At 34.5% G+C, this 17,214-nt stretch overlaps 1 protein-coding gene across 3 annotated transcripts in view; it reads right to left on the bottom strand.

Moving 5' to 3' along the window:
• VPS13A (vacuolar protein sorting 13 homolog A) overlaps positions 1-17,214 on the bottom strand; it is a 282,284-nt gene that overhangs the window by 243,527 nt on the left and 21,543 nt on the right. For all 3 annotated transcript variants that reach the window (XM_061425581.1, XM_061425582.1, XM_061425580.1), the window contains exons 2-6: positions 11,888-11,931; positions 9,001-9,043; positions 5,144-5,239; positions 4,771-4,872; positions 498-607 (exon numbers count right to left, since the gene is read on the bottom strand). In XM_061425581.1, coding sequence (XP_061281565.1) covers positions 498-607; positions 4,771-4,872; positions 5,144-5,239; positions 9,001-9,043; positions 11,888-11,931 — 395 coding nt within the window. The remainder of the gene's footprint in view (positions 1-497; positions 608-4,770; positions 4,873-5,143; positions 5,240-9,000; positions 9,044-11,887; positions 11,932-17,214) is intronic.

Genomic DNA, 17,214 nt, shown 5'->3' with positions numbered 1-17,214 from the left:
ATCACAAAGAGACATGACTTAGCAACTGAACAAAAAAATACTCTTTTTCAATCTACAAAAAAGAAGTTTATTAAAAATGAGATTGACCCTCACAACAGAGCTGTGAGACGCCAACAATGATGTGTTTGAGATACAATATATGATCTATTTGAAATCAAACAATTAGTTAAGTCTAACTAATGATTCCTAAACCATTGCTTTTTCCAGGAAGTAAACACAGTATAAAGTATTTTAAAAACATGTAACTGCTAAATCTACCAAAGGTGATAATAAGAAAGAAATTTTCCTTCATTATCTGATGCTTGAACATTTTAGAAAAGTGTAATCAAGGCACTGAGGACTGCAAATTACAACTAATTATAAAAAATAAAGATCATGTCATGTTCAGCTCTATATCCCTCCACTTGCCAGCATCTCATATGTTGACCACTACAGAGCAGGTGTCAATAAACAGCAAAATAAATATAAAAACAGTTATTACCTATTAAAATACTTACATCATCTTCATAGCGAATATGGATGTTGGAAATTTTCACTTGAAGATTTTTTATGATCTGGGTAATTAATTTTTCTGTGAAAGTGTCCTGTTTCTCCACAAGCTGTTTTTCTACAATTGCAAATATTCATTTTTAATATGAATGAAAAAAACATTCTATGAGTATCTGTATTGAAATAACAGAAATGCTACCTTCTTAAAGAAAGAAATCTGTAGTTAGACTACTAAGTCTCCTTTCCAAGTATCTTACATACCAAAAGACTTTTCTGGGTGACTAAATGCACACAGTTTTCAAAACCTACTTTCTTGTCCAAACTAATGCTTATCATGTAGAATTTATTGGCATCAAATTTTATAATTTCTGTAGGTATACCTGAGTACATAAGGACATGAAAAACAGTAAGATTATTAGGTAAGAATTATAACAGGATCATATTAGAAGAGTCAGAAACAGTAGCAAAGAAAGAATCTCCCTTAAAATTTGTACTATCATCATAAGGTGTCTGTGGATAGAAGTATAAAACAGCTGAATATGCTCCTTCTCTAATAAACACAAAATAGGAAGATATAAGATTCTCTCCCTCTCCCCTTTTAAGCAAAAATGAAAGATGTTCATTTGTTTCATTTTTCAAAATGAGATTAAACAATCTTCTTCAATACTTTCTAGGAAAATAGAAAGAATAAAAAATCGAGGTTCCTAATTTTTTTTAATATGCTGATAACCACTAATTATTAACACTTTTGCCCCCACTTAAAAATGCCAATGAAAGCGATCTTTTTCTAGTCCTATTTCACCTGTATACACTTATTATTTATCTTTTCCTCTAATGACCTGCTGCTGCTAAGTCACTTCAGTCGTGTCCAACTCTTAGCGACCCCATGGACTGCAGCCTACCAGGCTCCTCCGTCCCTGGGATTCTCCAGGCAAGAACACCGGAGTGGGGTGCCATTGCCTTCTCCGACTACTTCCTAATTCAGCTGACCCAGAAAGTCTCAGAGAAAGAAAAGCTGATGAAGGTATTCTCATACTTGCATCAAAGGGAAGCATGAGTGAACGAACATACTGAACAGGACTTTAGAATTAATAAACAGAAGTAGAAAAAAACTCTTTGAAGATGAGAGTTTTTTATTTTAAATGTTGAATCCCACCACTACCTAATAAAATCCTCTGCTCTATAAATTTAGTTATTCAATTAAATGCTAAATTTTTCTTTCCCTATCAACTAGTTTCTTTCGGACTTCCTTACCCAGCTCAGATTCCTTAATACATTATTTCACCAACATTTTAAACTCTTCTGCTTTCTTTTTTCTCCTTTTTCTTCTGTCAATAAAGTTCCAAGCCGACACAAATCCAAACTCTACTTTTTATATAAACATGTATGCCTCGCCAGGTGAGTAGGGGAGAAGAAAATTACCACAAAACAGACTGCAATTACTTTAAGTTAGTCATTACCAACTTCAACTAACCAACAACCTTACTACATTTCTCCAATCAACTTGTTCACACTCCAGAGTAACCATCTTAAAATTCCTCTTGGTACTCTTCAAAAGTCCAACAATTCTTTCACTGCTCTTTTTACTCTTAGCAAACCACTTTACAACTATGAAGAAACCAAAGCTTCCTCTCTGCAATCATCACTAAATCGAAATAGCAATTTCTAAGGTAACCAAGGACCTCCATGTCATAAATAAAATGATTATTTCTTAATCCTCAATATACCTGATAAATCAGCAGGATCTGACATATTCTTCACTTTCCAAACCACTCTTTTCCCATCGAAATGTAACCTCCAAATTTCCTACTATAATACTTACCTAACCACTCTTTCTTGGTCTTTTTTTTTTTTTTTTTGCTGTTTTCCTCCTCTACACAATCCTTAAATGTTGGCTTTCTTTAGGGCTTAGTTCTAGAAATGTTTCTCTTCTCATTTTATACTGTTGCTGCAGAGAATCTCATCCATACCTTACAGCCTGAACTATCTTCCTAACGCTGACAACTCTCAAAAGTATATTGAATAATGCAGGAAGTAAGATATGATCACAGAGTAGTTGGTACATTCAGTAAACTACAAATAGGCCAGTATGGCTGGAACAAAGAACAGAAAAGATATGAAAGGGATGGGGTCAGTAAAAGGCTGGAAAGGTAGACAAGATTCAAGTCATAAGAGCAACAAAGTATTTTGTTGAAGAGTTCAAAATTCTATCTGATAACAGGTATAATGGATGAATCTTAAGCATGGCCATTTATATTTTAGATTTAAGTATAACTAGGAGGCACTTCTGATTAAACATGAGTTTGCATCTATTTTTCTCTTCCTCAGTAAAACCCCATGAAGGCAAAAGGGGAAAAATGGATAAATCTCCAAGACAAAAAGAAAAGAGTGTAGAAGAATAAGAGAAAGCTTAAAAAATTCAGAAGCTGGAAAGCAGATGGGCTTAGACAACATGACAGAAGAAGAAATTTGATCTCAAATGCCCATAAATTGAGATGCCAATAAAATACAATATGAGCTAAAAAAAGAACCCTGGGAAGATTCAGTAACTGGAATCCTCTGAAAATATAAATGGCAAAGAGGTGGAAGAAGAAGGTGATCATATAAGGATTGGCTTAAAGTCTGTATATTGAGTAGTTAGATTTCTAGGTATCCTTCCTCTTCCAATCCACAGGATCAAGCAATTATCCTTTTTCCCACTCCATAAGAAGCAAATGTTTATTCTGGAGACAATAAAACTGACAGGCTCCAGACTCTGAGACTATGTATGTGAGGGTACAAGGAAATCCATCATGCCAAAATGGACATACTAAGTAAAAGGTCTATGTAATAAATGTTAAGACCCACATCCAACTGCTAATCAAAACTAGGGATCTGACTTCCCATGATAAGCAAATGGTCAATAAGCAGACAAAAAGATGCTAAAATACTAATTTTTACACACAGATACACAATGGAATCTTATTCAGCCTTAAAAAGAAAACTGTGACAAATGCTACAACATGGATAAACCTTGAAGACATAAAGTGAAAGTAAAGTCACTCAGTCCTGTCCGACATTATGAAGACATAATACTTTACATGGGGAAATAAACCACTGAAGAAAATACAAATACTATATGATTCCACTTGCATGATTACTCAGAACAGTCAAAACCAAACAGACAAAAAGCAAAATTGCAGTTTTTCCCGGGTCTGGGGGTAAAGGGGGAAAGAATGGGTGTGTTATTGTCTATCGAGTGTAAAGTTTCAATTTTACAAGATGAAAAGAGATATGGGGAGAGATGATGATAGTGGATGCAATACAATAAATGTATTTAATACCACTGAACTACTTAAAAGTCATTAAGAAGGCAAATTTTATATGAACACTACAATAAAAAATTTTTTTAAAAAAAGAGGATGAGGGTATGGATGAAAGACAATAGAGATGAAAACATAAGAAGTATTGCCAGGAATTGTGGTAAATCTCCTTTTTTTAATGCCTTTTTTTTACTTGTTTGCCAACCAGTAAATCGTTTATTATTGCTTTCTTTTTATTTAAAAAGTAAGTTAATGGCAAGGACATTTTGAGCAGTACACACACAACTCTTCTAAGATGCTTAGCATCAAAGGATGGAGGAGCATAAGCTAACCATAGGAACATGACTTGATGCTTAAAAGATAAGAGAGGCTATGGCATATTTACATGTCAAAGAGAAAGCTTCACTAGAAGGAAAAGTTAAGAGTCAGAGTACAGGAGTGTAGATGTTGATGGTTATATAAAGAACTCCTACCATTACTCCATTATCATCAACAGCAATAAGTGGAAAGGGGTTAGATTTCTGCAGGACATCTCTAATACTAACAAAAGAAGGGGACTAAAGTAATGGACCATTTTGGTCTAAGCTGAACAGGAATGTATGTGACGCCAGAGGGTAAACAGATTTGGAAATATATCAAGAAACTAAGTATCTCCAAAAGGTGAAGAACTGATAAAAGTGGAATAAGGAAGAGAAGACTAGAAAGGTTAAAAAAAAAAAAAAAAACCTCATGAAATTAACTACTAAAAAACTAACCTCATCCTTATAAGTTTGGAATATTATTTGCACTAAGGTAAATTTCTATAAGGTAAAATTTCTATAAACATGATAAAACATAGAAACCACATTAAAATTCTTGTAATAAGACTATCATATTTTTAAAGTAATCTCAGTGCTTCCAGAAGAAAATAATATAGTAATGTAATAAATATTTAGCTCTTTTCTGCTTTTCTTATTACCATTCTTATTGTTATCTTTACCTTGATCAGCTACTTTTCGTTTTGCTTCTTCTATTCTTTTCAATTCCTGTTGCTTTGCTTCAAAGAGTTGTTTTTCTTCTTTTATAGGATCATATTTTATTCCTGCAGAAAGTATAAAAAAGGAAGACTCTTAATTACCTTAAATTTAAATATACTCATTCCAAAAAATATCCTGGAAAATAATCACTAATTCAAAGTTCACAAAAATTGAGGGTAAAAACCAATTTACTTTATATTACCAAAATAACACATTTAAATATTTAAAAAGCTCAAAAAATTCACCAAAATTATTTGAACAAATTATCAAATATAAAGATTTTTTCACATTAAAAAAAGGAGTAATTGAAATGACAATGTTTAAAATTCGACTTACTAGAAGAAGGCACTATGAGTAAATAAACGCCTTCCAATACAGCTTCAACTGGTTGGGTATAAAGGTTTTTCCATGGAATTATAAGATTAAGAGTACCTATATGAAAAAAAAGAAAAAATATTATTCTTTCAATCTAGATTTACTATCAGCCTATTTTCTATCAAGCACTAAGGGAAATAACAAAGTAGTCTTTGACTTTACGAGCTCATTAACTTTATAGAAAGCTATTTTACAACAATAAACTAAAAGTCTTTTTAGTGATGATTTGAAATTATCTGTATTAGTATTGTTGGAAAATCTACTAAAAAATGTTCTAAATATTTACAAGTTTCTATTGTGGTGATATGTACCACAAACATATCAGTATTATCCTTCCGTTAATCAATAATCTTTGATAAAATAAGATTGATTTGTACCAATTCTTATTCAAAATCTCTAAATATTTTTCTTATACGATAAAAAGGAAGATTACATACTTTATACAAGTATATTTTATAGCAATTTTACACACTATGTACATATTTGTATATATATGATATTTGCATAAGTATGATTATCATAAGTGTATATACTCATAAATTCCTATGATAATAATCAAGGATCCTGGGCAATATTAGAAAATCATTTCAACTAATAAAAATATTTTGCTACAACCCAACAGCAAAGTATTTTAAAAGCATTAGATTTCTTAAACTAAACAATATGATGTAAAGGACTCATTATACTATTAATTCTAGTTTTATGTATTTTATGTATTTAGTATATGTAGAAAACTTCTACAATAATTTTTAATATTAAAAAATATTTTTAGAAAGTATGAATCTCTAGATTTAAAATTAGTTGTCATGATCAGGGAAGGAAAAGACTTACTAAATACATTATTGGTGCATTAACTCCTTAGAAGGAAACCTACGACAAATCTAGACAGTGTATTAAAAACCAAAAACATCACTTTACCAACAAAGGTCAGCATAATCTAAGCTATGGTTTTTCCAGAAGTGATGTATAGATGTGAGAGTTCAACCATAAAGAAGGCTGAGCACCCAAGAATTGATGCTTTTGAATTATGGTGCTAGAGAAGACTTGAGAGTCCCTTGGACTGCCTGGACCAGTCAATCCTAAAGGAATCAGTCCTGAATATTCACTGGAAGGACTGATGCTGAGGCTAAAGCTCCAATACTCTGGCTACCTGATGTGAAGAGTCAACTCACTGGAAAAGACCCTGATGCTGGGAAAGATTGAAGGCAAAAGGAGAAGAGGGGAGCAGAGGATGAAATGGTTAGATGGTATCAACGACTCAGTGGACATGAATTTGAGCAAACTCCAGGAGATAGTGAAGAACAGGGAAGCCTGTGCTGCAGTCCATGGAGTCTCAAAGAGTCAGACACAACTTAGTGACTGAAAAACAATACTACATACTTAGACATACTGTATTATATAACTCCAAAAACCCATGTTTTTAAAAATGCCAAATCAAGAAAAAGATTTCTCCATACTAATTTAGAGAAAAATAAACTACCTGACTTCTAAAAGAGGAATAGCTTTCTAAGTTTTAAAATCAGAGAAGATAGTGACCATTTTAAATTTCTATACTAACAATATACCATTTGTACCACTAAGCATTTGTTTTAAACCAAATCATTTTTTCCTTCCTTATGAAGGGCAGGCTTCTTATTATAGAAAATTTAGAAAAATCAGAAAAAATACATAAGAAGGTACTTTAAAAATCTTCCACATGAAAACAATTACTTTGAAAGTATGTATGTAAGTATATTTGATATGTATGCAATTCTGCATCTTAAATGAGGAAAACTTTGAAAAATCAGTAAGATTAACAACCCCCATTAATGGCAAGGGGACAATATGTTCTTATAAAACTGGTTGCACCACTACATCACTCATTTGGAAATGTGTACTTCATTTAGCAGACTGTGTTCCTACTATAAGCCAAGTATTGTGCTAAGTGAAGATATTAAAATTTTAAAATTAAATCCACTTCTCAAAAAACTTACTGTCTAGAAGAAAAAATAATGATATTAAATAATGGCAGTTTCTATGATAGAGATATGCAAATGAAACCTTAAATGACTCTCAAGATTATCTTATGTATTAGGTATCAGTTCAGTGTACTTTCTACCACCTTACATTAACACTGAAAATTTACCCTGTCATCATTTTTAAACATGGTCAGAAAAGAAAAGAGAAAACAGAAATAATGAAGGCACTAAATGAAAGCAAGTCTACCTACTGTCCTTATATCGTTTTCTAGAATAGATGTTAAATTTATATACACTGATTTACAATGATCATAGTTATAAAATTCAATGACTTTCAAAATACTTTCAAAAAGTATATGAAAATGTTTACTGTAAACTTTTGGACCAATAGAAATAAGATTACATTGTTCAAATTTTGTAATATGCAATATTGAGAAATAAGGGAGGTCAAATCAATATGGATTATGAGGAATCTTTATTAATGATAATTTAAAAATATATAAAATCCTACATACACCATGATTACAAGTCAAAATGTTCACATGTAAAAAACCTTATAAAAATTTGCAAAAATAAATATACTAGGTAGAAAAGTAATGGGTGACATTTTCCCCATTTTATTTATACTAAGTAGTGTTTAAATTATGGGGGCAAAAGGAAGAAGAGAAACAGAATTAAGAGTCCTAGCAATGTAAATGAAAAAAGCTTCTTTGGCCTATGGTCTAATAACAACTATAAGAGCACAAAATTGTGGAGATTTTCATTAGGTAATTTATATAAGCTTTCAAAACACCTTATTCTCCAAGTGACACCAATACATTGCAATAACATTATATAAATTCTTCTACACAAATTATCTGCATACTACTACTTTTAAGTCACAGATAATAATACTATCATCTTGCACAATATGTAAACCGATAGTTTAAACAACAAAGTTAAAACAATAAACTGAAATAATTTAAGAAATGAAACATATATGTCTTTATTAAACACATTTGAATCAATTTCTGCTCAATGTAATTCTGCTCAACCAGTATATGTAAACTACAAAAACTAGAAATGTAATACAACAAAATTAGCATAGTGTTTCCTAGAAAACTAACAGAACAGAAACCAGGTTTTTGACTAGTTCCTGACCAAACTGCCTGGAGGATCCAGACCCAATTCCTTATACCACTTATCCATGGCCAATCAGAATACAGCAATGATAACTAGTCAGAAACTTAAGAAACTGAGACAGTCATGCTCTCCACTAGTTTTAATGCTTTGGATCTCAACTCATTTCAACACTTAACAAGATGTATAATTTCACAAGTATTGGGGCTTCCCTGGTGGCAGGGGTTAAGAATCCACCTTGCAATGCAAGGGACACTGGTTTGATCCCTGGTCCAGGAAGACACTACATGCCACTGGGCAACTGGGCATGTGTGCCAAAACTACTGAGCCCACACTGCACTCTGGAGCCCACAAGTTCTAACTACTAAGCCCATGTTACAACTACTGAAGCCCATGTGCCCTAGAGCCTGTACTCCACAACAAAAGAAACTGCTGCAGTGAGAAGCCCTCACAGCACAACGAGAGAGTAGCTCCCACTCACCACAACTAGGGAAAGCTCGCCTGCAACAACGAAGCCCCAGTACAGCTAGAAATATGTTTTTAAAGTATTTCACAGGTATTCAACAGGGATATATGGACCACAACAGACATTAAGTTACACAACAAAGTTTTATATAGGTGAAAACACATGATTCTTTTAATTTATGCTCAGAAACATTATATCACATTATAGAGATACTAGACATATTATTTTGGTTACATGTCTAACAGGAGGACATACAAATAACAAAGACAGCTTACCTATATGGCCAACTTTAATTTTAAATGGTACGTCCAGTTGACTCTACAAAAAAATATATATGCAAAATCTTAGTACATACACAGTTTGCAAAACACATAACTAATTTTTTATTCCCAAGATTACTTAAGGGATTTAAGTTAACTTAGCCTGGTAGGCTGTAGTCCATGGGATCGCTAAGAGTCAGACACGACTGAGCGACTTCACTTTCACTTTTCACTTTCATGCATTGGAGAAGGAAATGGCAACCCACTCCAGTGTTCTTGCCTGGAGAATCCCAGGGACGGGGGAGCCTGGTGGGCTGCCGTCTATGGGATCCCACAGAGTCAGACACGACTGAAGCGACTTAGCAGCAGCAGCAGCAGCAACATCTTCTCTTTACCTTCAGTACTTATTTAAGTTTCTAAATACATAACTGCAATATCTTCAAATCCATAAAATTCAGAGCCTGATCACCTTAAATAGCGAAAGATTCTACAGCAATACTGACCACCAAAGTTACTCATACCAGAATCACTACAGCTTTTACACTGTTTGAAAAAGAAAACAAAGTGGGAAATTTCACTGTCAGTGTGTATTTGAAGGGAAACTAAACCACTAGTGCAAAAAATATCCTCAAATAAATTTCTCCTCATTCAATAGGAGAAAAGACAACCTTTTCAATAAATGGTACTAGGATAACTGGATATCCACTTGCAAAAAGAATGTAGTTGACCCTTATCTTATACCATATATGAAAATTAACTCGGAATGAACCAAAGATCTAATGTAAGAACTAAAACTATAAAATGTTCAGAAGAAAACAAAATCATGTGATTTCTTGGATATCACATGAAAACCACAGGCAACAACAATTTTTAAAAAAAGATGAATTCGATTTCATCAAAATTTAACTTTTTACATAAAAAATGTTTGTATATAACACTGTTAACAGAAGCAAAAGACAACCCACAAAATGTGCGGAAGTATTTGCAAATCGTATCTTCTGACAAAGGGAAATATCCAAAGTATGTAAAGAACCAAAGTGCACCACCCCCCCAAAAAAAACCATGATTTTAAAAAATCAGCAATGCTTTTCAATAGACATTTCTATTTCTCCAAAGAACATATAAAAATGGTCAACAAGCACATGTAAAGATGCTCAACCTCACTAATCATTGGAGAAGCAGTAAGGAAAACCAGTAAGATTTACCACTTCATGCTCATTAGGATAGTTATTATCAAAAAAACAGAAAGTAAATGTTTTCAAGGATATGGAAAATTGGAATTCACGTACTGCTGGTGGGAATTCAGGTATACTTCATTTTACTGTGCTTTACTTTGTTGCACTTCCCAGGTACTGATATTTTTTTTTTTTTGGTTTTGTCTTTTTTTTTTAATCAAATTGAAGGTTTGTGGCAATCCTTCATCGAGGAAATCTATCAGTGTCACTTTCCCAACAGCATTAGTTTTTAACTGATGTACGTACACTGGTTTTTTAGACTAGGTAGCACAGTGGTAAAGAATCTGCCTGCCAATGCAGGAGATGCAAGAGACGCGGGTTTGATCTTCAGGTTGGAAGATCCCCTGGAGTAGGAAATGGCAACCCATTCCAGTGTTCTTGCCTAGAAAATTCCATGGACAAAGAGCCTGGTGGGCTACAGTCTGTCAGGTTGCAAAGATACACACATGACTGAGCAACTGAGCATATACACACAGAGTGTAAACATAATTTTTAAATACCCTGGGAAACCAAAACCTTCCGTGACTTGCTTTTTTGTGACCATATTCACTTGACTGTAGCGGACTGGAAACGAACCTACGAAATCTCCAAGGTGCGCCTACATAATGTGGCTCAACTGCTTTGGGAACGTGTGGCGGCGGTTCAATGGCTCAGCCGTGCCCGACCCCTGTGACCCCATGCACTGGAGCCCAGCAGGCTCCTCCGTCCCTGAGCTTCCTGAACAATAGTACTGGAGTGTACTGCCATTTCCTTCTCCAGGGCAGTCTTCCCAACCCAGGAATCAAAACCGGGCCTCCTGCATTGCAGGTGAATTCTTTATGGACTGAGTTAGTGTGGGGGGTCCTAAAAAGGCTAAACATACAATTACTAAATAATCCATCAATTTCACTCCTAAGTATTTACCCACAGGAATGAAAGCTAGGATTTGAACAGACATGAATACTAATATTCATAGCAGCATTATCCACAAGAGACAGAGGCAAAAACAACCCAAGTGTACATCAACAGAAAAGTGACCAAAATGCAGTATATACATACAATACTATTCAGCCTTCATAAAAAGGAGTGATTTCCTGATACCTGCTACAACATGGATGAACCTCAAAGGAATTGTGTTAAGTAAACTAGATAAAAAATGACAAACATAGCAGGATTCCATTTATATGAGGTACTTGGAATAGGCAAATTAAGTGAAGCAGAAGTTAGCAGGGTGAGTGGAGAAAGGGAATGGGGAGTTATGTTATTTCTTACTGGTGACAAAGCCTTCCTTAGTGTAATAAAAATGTTCCAGAAATACATACTGATGATGGCTGCACAACAGTGTTAATGCTACTGTATTCTATGGCAAAATATATATATATATGATTAAAATGGTACCAGGAAAAAAAAAAAACTGAAGATGACTGGAGAGGTAAGTTAAAAATCTAAAATGAAAGCATACGGGAAGAGACAAATTTTAGAAATATTTTTAGTGGGGGAAATTACAGTCAGGTTGTATTTCTATGGAGATTGAAAGTCCATTTTGCAAAATTCACAGTTTTTAAAAATTAAGAAGTTTTCTTAAACTTAAATAATTTAAGATGACAAATCAGGAAGATGTTCATGTAACCTAAATGTAACCTGTTCATGGAACCTAACATAAGAAAGTGCTTATTGTCAAAACATACCAGGGCATTTTCTTTAATTTCAAGATTCTTCAGGGCCACAGCTCCTAAAAGAAAAAAACTAAATGAATAAAAAACTAAAAGTGAAATATTCAAATAAACTTTAACAAGGTAGGTATACTTCATTCCTAAATGTCCTATCAAGGAAAACAGTTATCAAAATGTAAATAGAAACAGAATCCAACTATAATTGTTGGCTCCCCTTCATTCTTCAACTTAGTCTAAGATTCTACGTTTGAGCAAACATCATTTAAGTTCTGACCTATACAGCATAGCTCAAGGATAATGGATATATTTTCATCAAAATTATACAAATAATATGAATCTACCAACATAGCATGATGTAAGAAATTACTGGAAAAAATGACTGCTTAAGTATATTTGCAATGAGCAACTGGAAAGATTTTTAATTCAACCATGTGAGATTAATAAGGATTTCTTATTAATTAGAGATACTGAGTGTTGTCCTATCTTGCTCTTTTTTAATTCTGCTACAGAAAATGAATGCCTTCACTTTTAGGCAGTAATTTGAATATGAGTAACTCAATCACAATAAACTGTGGAAAATTCTGAAAGAGATGGGACTACCAGACCACCTGGCCTGCCTCTTGAGAAACCTATATGCAGGTCAGGAAGCAACAGTTAGAACTGGACAGGGAACAACAGACTGGTTCCATATAGGAAAAGGAGTATGTCAAGGCTGTATATTGTCACCCTGCTTATTTAACTTCTATGCAGAGTACATCATGAGAAACGCTAGGCTGGAAGAAGCACAAGCTGGAATCAAGATTGCCAGGAGAAATATTAATAACCTCAGATATGCAGATGACAGCACCCTTATAGCAGAAAGTGAAGAGGAACTAAAAAGCCTCTCGATGAATGTGAAAAAGTTGGCTTAAAGCTCAACATTGAGAAAACTAAGATCATGGCATCTAGTCCCATCACTTCATGGGAAATAGATGGGGAAACAGTGGAAACAGTGTCCGACTTTATTTTTTTGGGCTCCAAAATCACTGCAAATGATGACTGCAGCCATGAAATTAAAAGACACTTACTCCTTGGAAGGAAAGTTATGACCAACCTAGAAAGCATATTAAAAAGCAGAGACATTACTTTGCCAACAAAGGTCCGTCTAGTCAAGGCTATGGTTTTTCCAGTAGTCATGTATGGACGTGAGAGTTGAACTGTGAAGAAAGCTGAGCGCCGAAGAACTGATGCTTTTAACTGTGGTGTTGGAGAAGACTCTTGAGAGTCCCTTGGACTGCAAGGAGATCCAACCAGTCCATCCTAAAGGAGATCAGTCCTGGATGTTCACTGGAAGGACTGATACTGAAGCTGAAACTCCAATACTTTGGCCACCTCATGCGAAGAGTTGACTCATTGGAAAAGACCCTGATGCTGGGAGGGATTGGGGGCGGGAGGAGAAGGGGACGACAGAGGATGAGATGGCTAGATGGCATCACTGTCTCGATGGACATGAGTTTGGGTGAACTCCGGGAATTGGTGATGGACACGGAGGCCTGGCATGCTGCCATTCATGGGATCGCAAAGAGTTGGACATGACTGAGCGAAAGAACTGAACTGAACTGTTATCTAGATGTTCACATGATATACGGGGAAAACACCAAGAAGTAACATCAGTGAACATCTAATAGAAGTGACTTGTACAATTAGAAACAAACATTAATATATTGGGGTACTGACCAATATATATTGGGTGAATGACACAGGTATATAGAGTATCATTTACTTTTTTTTCTTTTTTTTTTAATTATACATTTTTTATTGTGGTATAATACAAACAACAAAATTAACCATCAGCCGTTTTAAAGCATCTGGTTCAGTGGTATGAAATACATTCACATTTTTGTGTGGCCATCACCACTATCCATCCTCATAACTCTTTTGTAAAACTGAAACGTTATAAACAATAACTTCCCATTTCTCCTCTAACCCCAGCTCCTGGAAAGCACCATTATATAATGTTCAACAGTATAGCTTAAACTTTCCATTTATGGCTAATTCTTTGAACTGGCAGCTTTGAATTTTTTTTAAATCAATATACTACACAGACATAAAATGAATTAGTACAACCGGAAAAAGTATTATACTGTAAAATGTTATTTTACATTAAAATGTATCTTCTCTAAATAAATAGCTTTAAGTCTATAATGTTATATATCTCTATATACTGGTTAAAAATTAAACTTGATAGAAAAAATATTTCTATCAAATATATTTTAACAAATTTTAAAAGGGCTTCCAGTGCAACAAAATGAAAACTACATGATACTGAAGAAAAATTAAGAGGTAACAACATTTAATTTGTCCAAAGTTAATATCCACATATAAAACTAAATTTAGATATTAGCAGTACCATTTAAAGTACAAGTGATTTTAGATTTGGGGTTTTTCTGATTACGACAAGTTTTGCACAGCAATCTATGCAACTGTTTTAAGTTGCCGATCTCAAATGAATTTTTTAAAAACATGTATTTGCACTCTCCTCCCTTCACTATGACTATTTTTGATACTAAATTTTGTATCTAATTATTTTTTGTATCCCTTCACAATGACTATTTTTCATACTATGTTTTGTATCTAATTATTTTGTGTATCCGCCGTCTATGGGGTTGCACAGAGTCCGACACGACGGAAGTGACTTAGCAGTAGCAGTAACAGCTTATTTTGGGCTTCCCTGGTGGCTCAGTAGTAAAGGCTGCCTGTCAATGCAGGAGACACAGGTTTGGTTCCTGGGGAAGATCCCCTGGAGAAGGAAATGGCAATCCACTCCAGTATTCTTGCCTGGGAAATCCCACAGAGAGAGGAGCTTAGTGGGCTATAGTCCATGGGGTCACAAAAGAGTTGGACAAAACTGATTGATGAAACAACAGCTTATTGTGGGTGTCGATAACTTTTCTACTTTCATCTTTAAACCTCCCTACTAGTTTTGTGTGTGTGGATGACTTCCTACCTTTACTGTCTGTTTGCCTTTACCAGTGACCTTTTTGTTTAATAATATTCTTATTTTCAATTACGGTCTTCTTTTTTCACCTAAAGAAGGTTCCTTTAACAACTGTTGTAAAGCTGATTTGGCAGTGCTGAACTCTTTCAGCTTTTGCTTGATTGTAAACTTTTGATCTCTCCATTAAATCTCAAGGAGAGCCTTGCTGGGTACAGTATTCTTGAAGGTAGATTTTATCATTTAATCACCTTGAATATATTGTGCCATTCTCTTCTAGCCTGCAGAGTTTCTCCTAAAAATCAGCGGATAACCTTATAGAGATTCCCTTGTATGTTATATGCATTTTTTTTCCCTTGTTGCTTTTAGTATTTTCTCATTGTCTTTAATTTTTGTCAATTTGACTAATGTATGTCTCTGTGAGTTCCTCCTTGGGTTTATCATGCATGGGACTCTGCACTTCCTTGACTTAAAAGTATTTCCTTTCTCATGTAGGGATGTTTGGGCTTTTATGTTTTGCATAGACTGCTATACACAAAAACATCACTGTGACCACAAACCAAAATCTGTAATCGATATACACAAGGAATCCCAAACATAACACAAAAGATACTCGTCAAATCACAGGAGAACAAAGGTGGCGGGGGGCGGGGGAGAAAGGGAGAAAACCTACAACAACAAATACAAAACTGCTAACAAAATGACAGTAAGAACATACGAATCAATAATTAAGTTAAATATAAGTGGACTAAACACTCCAACTGAAAGACACAGAGTGGCTGAATGGATACAGAAACAAGACCCACTACACAAGACTCACTTCAGATCTAGAGACACACACACTGAGAGAGAATGAAAAAAGGTATTTCATGTAAACAGAAATCAAAAGAAAGCCTAACTAGGAATATTTATATCACATGAAATACTTTAAAGATTGCTACAAACTAGTACAACCACTATGGAGAACAGTGTGGAGATTCCTTAAAAAACTGGAAATAGAACTCCCATATGACCCAGCAATCCCACTGCTGGGCATACACACCGAGGAAACCAGAAGTGAAAGAGACATGTGTACTCCAATGTTCATCGCAGCACTGTTTATAATAGCCAGGACATGGAAGCAACCTAGATGTCCATCAGCAAACAAATGGATAAGAAAGCTGTGGTACATATACACAATGGAATATTACTCAGCCATTAAAAAGAATGCATTTGAAGCAGTTCTAATGAGGTAGATGAAATTGGAGCCTATAATACAGAGTGAAGTAAGTCAGAAAGAAAAACAACAACATAGTATATTAACGCATATATATGGAATTTAGAAAGATGGTAATGATGACCCTATATGTGAGACAGCAAAAGAGACACAGATGTAAAGAACAGACTTTTGGACTCTGTGGGAGAAGGCGAGGGTGGGATGATTTGAGATAGCATTTAAACATATATATTATTATCATATGTGAAATAGATCGCCAGTCCAGGTTCAATGCATAAGACAGGGTGCTCAGGGCTAGTGCACTGGGATGACCCTGGGGGATGTGATGGGGAGGGAGGTGGGAGGGGGTTCAGGATGGGGAACACATGTACACCCATGGCCGATTCATGTGAATGTATGGCAAAAACCACCACAATAGTATAAAGTAATTAGCCTCCAATTAAAATAAATTTTTAAAAAAGATTGCTACAAAAAATAGAAAAGAACATTACATACTGATCAAAGGATCAAACCAAGAAGATAAAACAACTGTAAATATATGTGTACCCAAGAGAAGAGCAACTAAATATATAAGGCAAATCTTAAAAGATGAAAAAGGAGACATCAACAGTAACACAATAATAGTTGGGATTTTAACAACCTTATGTACATCAATGGACAGATCATCCAGACAGAAAATCAATCTGGAAACCCTGGACTTAAAGGACAGACTATACCACATCTACTTAACTGATACATAGACAGAATTCAATCAAAAAGCGGCAGGATACACATTCTTTTTAAATGCACATAGAACATTCTCCAGAATAGATCACATGTTGGACCACAAAGCAGGCCTCAGTAAATTTAAGAAAACTGAAATCGTATCAAGCATCTCTTCCAACCACAAAGCTATAAGGTGAGAAACTCACTAAAAACAACTGCAAAAAACACAAATACATGGGTTAATCAATATGTTACTAAACAATCAATGGATCACTGAAGAAATAAAAGAGGAAATTTTATTTTTTTTTTATTTTATTTTTAAACTTCATATAATTGTATTAGTTTTGCCAAATATCAAAATGAATCCGCCACAGGTATACATGTGTTCCCCATCCTGAACCCTCCTCCCTCCCCATACCATCCCTCTGGGTCGTCCCAGTGCACTAG

Source organism: Bos javanicus, chromosome 8, assembly GCF_032452875.1.
Source record: "Bos javanicus breed banteng chromosome 8, ARS-OSU_banteng_1.0, whole genome shotgun sequence".
NCBI lineage: Eukaryota > Metazoa > Chordata > Mammalia > Artiodactyla > Bovidae > Bos > Bos javanicus.
The sequence above is the reverse complement of the archived record's forward strand: the minus strand, read 5'-3'. Positions and strand labels throughout refer to the sequence as shown.